This window comes from Populus nigra, chromosome 8 (genome assembly GCF_951802175.1).
Source record: "Populus nigra chromosome 8, ddPopNigr1.1, whole genome shotgun sequence".
Lineage (NCBI taxonomy): Eukaryota > Viridiplantae > Streptophyta > Magnoliopsida > Malpighiales > Salicaceae > Populus > Populus nigra.
In genome coordinates, this window is record NC_084859.1 from 17,856,897 (window position 1) to 17,867,223 (window position 10,327).

The 10,327-nt window shown below is 34.8% G+C and overlaps 2 protein-coding genes across 2 annotated transcripts; one reads left to right on the top strand and one right to left on the bottom strand.

Annotated features, from left to right (window-relative positions):
• The first annotated feature begins 1,200 nt into the window (after nucleotides 1-1,200).
• On the top strand, nucleotides 1,201-2,987 carry LOC133700678 (bidirectional sugar transporter N3-like). Its single transcript, XM_062124289.1, has 6 exons — nucleotides 1,201-1,249; nucleotides 1,614-1,650; nucleotides 1,765-1,975; nucleotides 2,091-2,252; nucleotides 2,341-2,460; nucleotides 2,576-2,987. The coding sequence occupies exons 1-6, from the start codon at nucleotides 1,201-1,203 to the stop codon at nucleotides 2,858-2,860; spliced, it is 864 nt and encodes a 287-aa protein (XP_061980273.1). The 3' UTR covers nucleotides 2,861-2,987.
• A 1,832-nt stretch (nucleotides 2,988-4,819) lies between these two features.
• Nucleotides 4,820-10,059, bottom strand: LOC133701690 (serine/threonine-protein kinase PBS1-like). Its single transcript, XM_062125713.1, has 5 exons — nucleotides 9,410-10,059; nucleotides 8,634-8,842; nucleotides 7,294-7,483; nucleotides 5,592-5,983; nucleotides 4,820-5,476 (listed from the first exon to the last, which is right to left on the bottom strand). Exons 1-5 carry the CDS (start codon nucleotides 9,528-9,530, stop codon nucleotides 5,000-5,002), a joined length of 1,389 nt encoding a protein of 462 aa, XP_061981697.1. The 5' UTR covers nucleotides 9,531-10,059; the 3' UTR covers nucleotides 4,820-4,999.
• Between the last annotated feature and the right edge of the window lie 268 nt (nucleotides 10,060-10,327).

Below are 10,327 nucleotides of genomic sequence, written 5' to 3' on the forward strand. Positions count from 1 at the left end.
AAAAAATCCCTTCCATAATGAATAAATACATGCGCGCATGGACACGGGCGTGTTTCAAACAAAAACACAAGTACTCCAACTCATGCTGACGTGGCAATGCGTGTTTGTTTTTTAGTGAATTCAAGAAGAGAAGAAGAATTATCAGAGGAGGTCTGGAGACGGCTAAAAAAATATATAACCAAAAAAAAAAAAGCTGTGCATTAATTGTCAGAAATATTTTATTTTATTTTATATTTTTTTATAAATAGAAAACCAAAATAAATTTAAAAAATAAAACAGAGGAAAAAAAGGATTAAAATAGAAACATCTCTCGGTGAGAATCTTAGAAGAGATTAATTTTTTTTGGATACATGTCCATTAATTAATTGGTGTGAATTGTTATTTGATCAGTATTGATCGCACTTAATTTGATAATATTTTTTGAAAAAATTTATTTTTATTGTCTATCTTTTCATCATGCCTTTTTTTTTTTACTTTTCTATTTTTTTATAAATAAAAAATTAAAATAAATTGAAAAAATAAAATAGAGGAAAATAATTAAGTTACAAATGAACTTATAGATTAATTAATACCTAGCCACGTAAAAAAAGAATTAAAATAGAAACATCTCTAGGTGAAAATCTTAGAAGAGATTTTTTTTTTTTTGGATACATGCCCATCAAGTAGTGTGAATTGTAGGCACGCGAGGAGGAGGGTAAGTGGGATAAGGAAATGTAGTGACTGTTTGTTTTCATGGCTGAGTCAAATATATTAAAAAAAATAATTTTTATTATTTTAAATTAACTTTTTATCATCTTTTATTGTTTTAAAAATAAATTGTAAACACTACACCTTCTTGTGTGATTTATTTCTAAAATAAAACATCTTAAAAAACAACGATCAAGAATTACTACATCCGCTAACGTAATTCTGCAGAATGAAATGCTACGTCACGTACCAATTCTCTACCTGTCACGCAACAAGAATGAACAGTGTGAATTTTTTTTTGTGTATATAAAGGCTGCGCAAAACTCTAGCTTTCCATCCGCTCCAATTGCTTTCACGAGATCACTGAGAGAGAGGGTTTTAGTAAGCTAGAATTCCTCGGACAGAACTCAGGGAATTCTTTTGCTTGAGACCCTCAGCTTCTCCTGTTTATCATATATAGAGAGATCAAATTGTGTTTTGGTGTTTTTTCGGTTCATCGAGGAGGAAGTAGAGATGGCAGTGACGAGCATTCTCCATTTGGCATTCACATTTGGCATTCTAGGTATATATATAGACATAACATCATACATGCAGTTCGTTTCTAGATAGTCATTTGCAATAATGCCTACAGATCCTTGCTTCTTCTACTTAATATGAACGTGATAATAAAATTATGTTCTACCTATACTCCTTTCCTCTAGAGAAACTAACCTTGGCAAAAAATAGGGGAGATTACCGAGATATCTTCTTGCCACCTTGCGGAAAATTTAAAGCAAGAAAGCATGAATTTTTTATTTTTTTTTGTCAATCCTAATTGTGTTCCCATTCATTTTTTTTATTACATCAAAATGTTGATTCATGTTGTTGTTTATTTTTATCGATGACTAACTGACAAATCAATAAAATTCTTTTTTGCCTGATGACAGGAAACATTATTTCAACCATGGTGTACTTGGCTCCAGTGTAAGTGCAGGGCGTTTTCTCTAGCTTTATAAGTTCGATGTGTTCTTCTTCATTCTTGATTATGAAGTTCGATGACGGAATAGTAAGGAAACTCCTTTTTTTTTTTTTTTGCAGGCCAACATTTATCCGAATTTTCAAAAAAAAATCAACAGAAGATTTCCAGTCGTTGCCTTATCTCATGGCATTGTTCAGTTCTATGCTTTGGCTGTACTATGCAATGCTCAAAAAAGATACAATTCTTCTTGTCACCATCAACTCATTTGGATGTGTCATAGAGACTACTTACATTGCCATCTATATTGTTTATGCAACAAGAGAGAGCAGGGTATATATATACCTTTATCGATTACTACCATTGCTTTATTTGAAACTCAAGGTTTAATTAGCTTATAACAATTAACAATCCAGATTAATAATAGGAATTGAATCTTCGGATGCAGGTCTCAACAATCAAACTACTTATTTCTATGAACTTGGGGTTGTTCTCTTTGATCCTTCTCCTTGCACATTTTCTAGTGAGTGGTTCAGTACGTGTTAAGGTTCTTGGTTGGCTTTGTGTTGCCTTGTCCGTGTGCGTCTTTGCAGCACCTTTAAACATCCTGGTGAGTTTTAACATCCGAACCGAGATGCGAGTTCATGATCTTAGCTAGCTTCATGTTTTTCATCTATCGTTTACTGGGTTTTTTGTAGAAACAAGTAATTCGAACAAAGAGCGTAGAGTTCATGCCGTTCACCCTGTCATTTTTCCTTACTTTGAGCGCGGTCATGTGGTTTGCCTATGGCCTTTTACTCAAGGACTTGTGTATCGCTGTAAGTAATTTCCATGCATTACTTCAAAATGACAAAATATCTACCTTTTTCAGTTCAGCTCAGCTCAGCTCAGCTCAGCCATCAACTGATTCTTTGTTTCCTTGTGAACTTGCAGCTTCCGAACATCTTGGGCTTCATCTTGGGGTTACTTCAGATGCTGCTATATGGGATCTACAGGAATGCACAGAAGGTTGAAGAGAAAAAGAAGCTGCCAGCTGAAAACTTAAAGAGTATTGTCATATTAAGCGCAGTAGGGGGGCCTGAAGTTTATCCGGTCGATGCAAAACCTGACGTGAATGGAGGTGCTGAGGAGCATGACCAGACAGAGGAGTCTAAGGAGGATGAGAAAAGCATGGAAGCTTCACAGGATAAGCTCCAATCAAATGAATGTGCAGTTTGATTTACACGTATTTATTTATTATAACCTTGTTACAAACTTCCTCGCTAATGATCATACGATGCCATGCCATCGATCCCCTACCAGTAGTAATTAAGTAGCATTAATTTCATGTTGTACACTCTGTATAAGCGGGATGTGTCCGCTTCTCTCCTGTTATAAGGGATGTATGAATCAAAAGCTTCCCGCTTCTCCCTTGTATAAGCGGGAAGACTTCTATATGTTAATTTTGTATGTTTTTATCTTCTACATCAATATACTTGACCGAGAGTGCTTGGTAAAACAGACAGTGGAGCTTAGATTAGGCTTGTTTTTATTGAAATTGCTGGCTGGCTGGCTGGCTCGCAGCATCTTGCGAACCCATCTTCATGTAGTCTTCTCTGATCGACCCTTGATTCTGGGCAGGCCACGTAAAACATTTCCACCATAAGCCCGTGTATGGAAGGTTCATGAAATCTGTTTCGTTATTGCCGTGGCTTCTAATTTTTTATCTTTCTTTTGCTTCTATACTGTATTAAATTCTTTTAGATGTTTTAAAGAACACTTTTTTCATATTTTTTTAATATATTTACAGAAATCTTACAGTTTCTATGGACACTGATCCCAAAGTTCCAATAAAAAATATAAAAATAAAGAGCCTTTTCTTTTTTAAATCTCTAAACCAACCCCTTGGAGTTAGATCCCCTGTCCTCTAATGCAACATGAGAGAGACATCCGTACTTGATTAAACATGGTGCAGCTGGACCAGAATATAGATAAAAACCAGATAATTGGTCTGAGTATGCGCAACAAGTTGAATTAATTTTTTTCTTAACATAAAAAATTTATCCAAGTGTTTTTTAATAAAAGAATTTTTTTATTATAAATTTAAAATATAATGTTTATTGAACAATATCTTTTTTAAATATTGATATAATAATACATTAAATATAAAATAATTTTTTAAAAAAATATTGAGATAGTAACATATTAGATCGATTTAGGTTAACTTATCAAATATATAACTTGGGTCATGAGATGATAATAACTTTAAATAAATTATAAAGATTAATTCCTAATCAACTTAATGTTAAAAAAAATTATACAAAATTATTAAACAAAAAAATGCCTAAGTCAATTCAGATTAATTTGTCAAACTTGCAACCCTGATCATGAGATCGAGATAACTTCATAAAAATAAATTAGAAAAAATTATGAAACTTAATTTTCAACCAACTTAAATTTTGAAAGATAAAATGAAAAAAAAATCAATTAAAAAAAAAGAAAAAAAAAATAAGTCAATTAAGATTAACTTGTTAAACCCGCTATCTGAATCATGAAACCGAGATAAATTTATAAAAAACAAATCAAAAAATATTATAAAGCCCAACTTTTAACAAATTTAATATTGAGAATTAAAATCAAGAAAAATAATTTAAATTCATGAGATTGTTATATAACCAAAAAAAAATATAAAACACTATACTCAAAATAATATAATATTAAAAAATTAAATTAAAAAAATTGTTAAAAAATTAAATTGATAAAAATAAAAATAAAAAACATACCATGCGAAGAACGGGAAAAAGCAGCTCTGGTAAAGTGGTCGTTAACAGGGAAAAAACAATCTAACCTGTTAAATGGTTGTATTTAATCTTTTTTACCTTAACAAACAAATATTTTAAATGCAAGCATTCATCAAGAGATTATCACATCAATTAGTTGATAAAATTACATTAATTACTCGGTGAAATCTTGTCGAGGAATACAGAAAGCAGAAAATGTTTATTCTCAGAAGGAACCTACAAGAGCAAAAAGAACACGTCCCAGACGTCTTTACTCTCAAAATTTTATAAACACGTCTTGTTCTTTTCTTGCTCCCCTAGCTGATAATGTACACCCTCAGATTATGCTTTTCTTCGTTATCAACATCATCTTGCTCTATGTTTCAACGAAAAGGGAACTAAACAAAGGGAGAGAAAATGGTAAAACAAGTTTTACGAAGAAATTGGCATCAAATTCCTTACAAGCAGCTGTCTGGATGGACAGTTCAAGCAAAGCTTAAATTTCCAAAGTTTCTTCTTTACTCGGTGGTGATGAAGTGCAGGAAACAAGACAATAAGGAAAAATGATGCCAGGCATTATTACTACTATTATTGTGTGCTATCCATTACTGCCATCAAAACTTCCTTGAGCACTTTGTCGTCTTTTTTCTCTCCAATTTTCTCCCCACATCTTGGCCTCGGCAACAGCTCGTTCTCTATCCAAATCCCTGTTTAACATCCTAGCAGTTTCCCTTGGCGAGTCCTCTTTCTCAGACCCATCCAAATCCCATTTGCGTCCAGATCCTCCGCCTTCCTCATTCCTTGATAACTGTCCGCCTCTCTCCTCTCTATGTCTCTTCTCATCCCTGTCCCCCAAACCTCTGTAGCCATGACCATTAGGTTCATATGCCTGGTTCGCTAAATAAGAAAGTGCGGTGACCACATCCCCAATGAGAGGACGTGCAGCAGCTTGCTCCTGGATGCACATGGACGCCACAGCTAAAGCCTGGTAGAGCCCTCTCATTGGATAACGTCCCTGAAGTCGTGGGTCTGCCAATTTTGAGAATTTCCTACGATCATTGAATAATGGGCGTGTCTGCATAATTGTAGAACCTCCATCAACTCACAATTATTACATGAGCATAGGAAATATGTGTGACAACAAGACAATAATGATTGGGGTAAACTTCAGAATGGTCAAAGATTATTACCCATGTCACGAGGTTCTGTTCTCCATGTGGTCGAGTGCTGTCAATGGCTTTACGACCGGTAATCAGCTCTAAGAACACTACCCCAAAACTGTAGACGTCAGATTTTACAGTCAATTGTCCGGTCATGGCATACTCAGGAGCACAATAACCATAAGTACCCATAACCCTGGTGGAAACATGTGACTTGTCCCCAGTGGGGCCAAGCTTTGCAAGCCCAAAATCAGAAAGCTTTGGATGAAATCCTTCTTCAAGTAATATGTTGGATGACTTAAAATCCCTATAAATAACAGGAGGACTTGCTTTATCATGCAGGTATTCTAAGCCTTTGGCTGCACCTGCAGCTATCTTCATTCTTGTGTTCCAATCTAGTGGTTCCTTTTCAGGTGGAAGGTCTGCAGAAGAATCCATCAACTTCCATTGAGTTAAATAAAATTAATAGCCACCTCTTCCCTTCAGCAATTTGTAATTTAGTTGACAAAAAATATGCAAAGGTGTTCGATCTTTCATCAAATACCTGACTTTGCCTTTTTTTTAGGAATTCCTCAGTGAAAAGCAACTCGAGAATTGTATGCATACACCAAGCATTAACTTCAATCAAACATTATCCTAAAATCTCAAGCATGACACTTCATTTTCCTTTGAGTGCTTCAGTGCCTGTGCGCATATTTAACATCTTAATAGCCTACTGTGTTCAAATATCAATATCTGCCTTCTTATTTGCTGATGAGACCATCATGTCCCTTGTAATTTTTACTTTCCTATTCCAAATTATTCAAATTAAAACTGACACAATCTTTGATCTTTGAAGTATTCATTCAAAGCAAGCAACCAATGAATTGACAGTTGATAAATGTTAATGTGGAGGTTAATCTATTTGAATGATTAGACAATGATGATCACAGAACAGTGAATTCCAGCTTCTAATATCTCAAAAATAAAAGTCAATTAAGAAAATGAATACAGACCTTATATTTATTTTGAGCATTGCCTCAGAAATCAACATAACTGTGTACAACTAAACTAACTTATTCAAGCATAATTTTACACGGTCAATCACCAGTAATGTAACTAATTTACAGTCAGCTATTGAAGCAATGTCTCAGTTCTATGAGGACAGACATTACACCTTCACTGGCTATAATGTGATGTAAATGACAATCAAATCCACCTCAGCTACCAGAATGTTTTAGCATCATCATGGTACAATCAATCCAAAAAAGGGAGGAGAACAGAAAGACAAGAGAACAAGCATCAGGCTTTTTATGCATAACTGAGTTTTTCATTAGAGAAAATCAACATCACCTCCCAGGAAAAGAGACGAGAAAGAGAGATCATGATACCTCCTCTAACCATAATCAGTGGCGAAAGCTAATTGGTTCAATAATCCATCCAAAATGTCCCTACTTGTATATTCTCCAATAACCTAACTGATATGACCATGCTCTTGTCTTTGCTTTAACCAACCTTAACTTTAGCTTCTCTATGACATCAGTCATGATGCTTCTTAGGTAGTCCAATCATTGAAATTTGTCTTTAAGGATATTTTTCACTTTGATGCTCAGCATTGGGCAGTGATTTTATTGTGACAGTTCAATGATTGAGTTTAACACTGATAGTAAGAAGCTAGTAGCCCTTGATAATACAAATAAATGAGAAATGATAAATATTCAAAATTGAAGGTTTAGATTGCAAGGAATGTTACCGTGAAGGTGATCTTCCAATGATCCCAAGGGCATAAATTCATAGACAAGAAGCCGCTGATCCCCATCAGCACAATAGCCAATCAGGTTCACAAGGTTTGGATGATGTAAAAGGCTCAACATGAGAACCTCCACTAGAAATTCCCTATTACCCTGGAGGCCATTCCTATCCAATTGTTTGACAGCAACAACCTGCAAAAAATAGGAAGAAAGGAAAAATGAAAAGCACTCAACCATTTCCACCTCTTAAAGAAAAAAATGTCCCCTTGTTAGTCCACAAATGTATATATGAATTTCAAAGAATATCCCGAGAATAATCCCACCAGGCTTTCACTGCAACATCATAATTTTATGCTTTGCATGAAGAAGAATAAAATTTGTTAAAATCATTCGAATTTGTTGGTCTTCCCTTGAAACACTATCAATTTCAAGCAGTAACAGCAACCTGGGAAGGATACAAAGTCAGTTAAAAAAAAATACGTTATTGGGTTGGCCTATGCTTAACTGGCCTAAAGATTAGATGGGCACCATCGATTATCATGGTTCTGATATCAACACAAAGAGTATAACAGCCATGCTCATCTATTGGTGACTTAACAATACTTAAATCCTTGGTCGCCCAATTCAAGGATAGTGATAGTCAAAAGACAAATCCTCATAACTTGATATTTCTGTCCTCGTCTAAGTTGGGGTAAAGGAGAAACCACTTTAGAATTGATCTCTTGTGCTAAACTGTGAATACTATGAATGAAGTAGATCAGATAGGTATGCTGTGATAAATAAACCACGGAATAAAGGAAATATATCTCAATTACATTATGCCTTCAGAAATGCAAATGGTTAAGAGACCATATATATCACATAGCAGTAACTGATACAGTTTTTGCAGTCTTGTTTTCTGATATATCCGATTGACCAGTGGCTTTAATTTACTTTCATGTGATTATAAATAGCATTTGACTTTGGAATCAATCTTGTATCGAATTCAAATCTGTTTTATAAGGATCCTGAAGTGTTGTTTTACCTAGCTCTGTAACGGGGGTTGGCAACTGTTTGTGTTACTTTTATACATAGAAACATTCATCCATCATAGAACAAAAGGTCAAATTTTGTTCTACAGTGGTAATGTTTTTATTTTTCAAGATCACCATGACCAATTCAAACTTTGCAATGTCTGACTTCATTTTTTTGCTTTTGCTTTGTATAGTGGTGATGCCAATTTCAAATTTTCATTCCTCTCATTATTTCAAGCAAGATAATTCTTCAACAAAAAGGAGAGGGTCTAAATCAGTGCTTACAGGTGTATTAATCACATTAAGCAAAAAAAAGAAGAAGAATTTACCTGACCAGTGCTCTCAAGACGCCCTTTATATACACGTCCAAATCCCCCTTCCCCTAAGAAACACTCTGGCCTAAAATTCTTGGTTGCAGCTGCAAGCTCACGAAAAGTAAAAATATGAGCAGCTATATTGACACCAGGTGCATCCTTTGGACTCGGTAATTCCCTTTTGGATTGCTCGCCATTGCTTCTTGATCTGAACCTGTCAGCTCCTGTAAATTCCATAAAAAAAAAAAAAACTCAGATCAATAGCCATCAATTACTTTCAACTGCCCACTATAATATCAAGAATGTAAGACCTCAAATTTAGGGATATCAATAAAACAGTTGCATAGCAAGGGCCACAAATTGAACCTTCAATCGATGATAGTGCCAGAGAGACTCAATACTAAGAATTTTGGCATAAGTTAGCTTTTGAACAAATTGATAACTGAATTAAGTTACTAATACCCCAATCTTTCCAACCCTGTAATCTCCAATCAGATCCAATCTGAATGCTCAAATTGATCGAAAGATCCCATTTCACTAAAGAAAGAAACACTTTTTACGACCAATATGAAAATCCAGTGGAGTCTACCAGAACCAATCTTAAACCTATCGTTCTAAGATTTGATCAAGTACTGGCAATAAAATAGGGAAAAGTGCATTATTGTGATTTCAACAAGCAATCAAAATCAGAGAGTAACCAGATCAGATTAAGCGATGACATAAATAACGAAGAAACAACTAATTCAAAGAAAGCAAAGAAGTTGATTATCGAGAAAAAAATAATAACTAACCAGAAGACAACTTAGAAATGTTAGAAGAAACTGGAGGCAGAGTTTGCTTTAGATCAACAGATTGTTTCTCTTGATTCAGCTTCTCTTCTTCCCTTGAATCAAAACAAGAAAAACAACCCATCTCCAGAAACCAATAACAAAGCGGTTCACGAATCCGTCAAAACTCAGAGATGCAATCCAAAACTCAATCAGAATTTCATTACTCTAAAAACCCATTTGTCTTCTTCTTTTTTGTTTTTGCTTGAATATATGTTTCACCAAAATCCCATCAAAAGAAACATGGAATGAAACTCTGGTGGTTAGGATAGCTTTCACTTCTCTCTCTATCCCACGAGTCAAATCGACAAAGCAAAGGAATCGACGAGTTGAAGAAACACCAATAGCAATAGCAGAGAGGGAATATAAAGAGACTTTATTTTCTTTTTAAAAAATTAAAAAATTTTCTTGGGCGTGTGTTATTGCTTGCTGGTGAGGAGAGGGGGGGGGGGGATGTTGGCAGAGAGAGAGAGAGAGAGAGCATAGAACGTAAGAAGAGAGAAGCCGGCTTTTGCTTTTGTCTACATTAACTACTAACTGCACACACATCCAACTTTATACAGAGAGAGAGAGAGAGAGAGAGAGAGTGATGGCAATGGCATCTCTCTGTAGACTCTACCCTTCTTTTGTCCATCTTTGACCACCATTAAATAGACACCATTTTTCTTTTATTTTTCTTAGCATTTGCGTGTACAGTGTGGCTAAGCCTGTATATTCTTACCGCTTAAATACAGAAATTACCATTTCAGTTTTGGTTCTTGCTTTTCTAGTTTTACATTACAGAATCAAAGGCAAAAACGGTGTGAGTTTATGTAAAAAAAAAATTAGGTGTCAAATGGCGGGAATTATGGAGGAAACAACGGGGTTGAATTTGATTATTTT

Bases quoted from the DNA above. Each gene is read 5' to 3' on its own strand.
- LOC133701690 (XM_062125713.1), bottom strand. From the start codon at position 9,530: ATGGGTTGTTTTTCTTGTTTTGATTCAAGGGAAGAAGAGAAGCTGAAT. The intron at 5,984-7,293 runs GTAACATTCCTT...ATTCTTCTGCAG, and splicing joins ATTGGAAGATCACCTTCACG to ACCTTCCACCTGAAAAGGAA. The intron at 5,477-5,591 runs GTAATAATCTTT...ACAATTATGCAG, and splicing joins AACAGAACCTCGTGACATGG to ACACGCCCATTATTCAATGA.
- LOC133700678 (XM_062124289.1), top strand. From the start codon at position 1,201: ATGGCAGTGACGAGCATTCTCCATTTGGCATTCACATTTGGCATTCTA. The intron at 1,250-1,613 runs GTATATATATAG...GCCTGATGACAG, and splicing joins ATTCACATTTGGCATTCTAG to GAAACATTATTTCAACCATG. The intron at 2,253-2,340 runs GTGAGTTTTAAC...GGTTTTTTGTAG, and splicing joins CAGCACCTTTAAACATCCTG to AAACAAGTAATTCGAACAAA.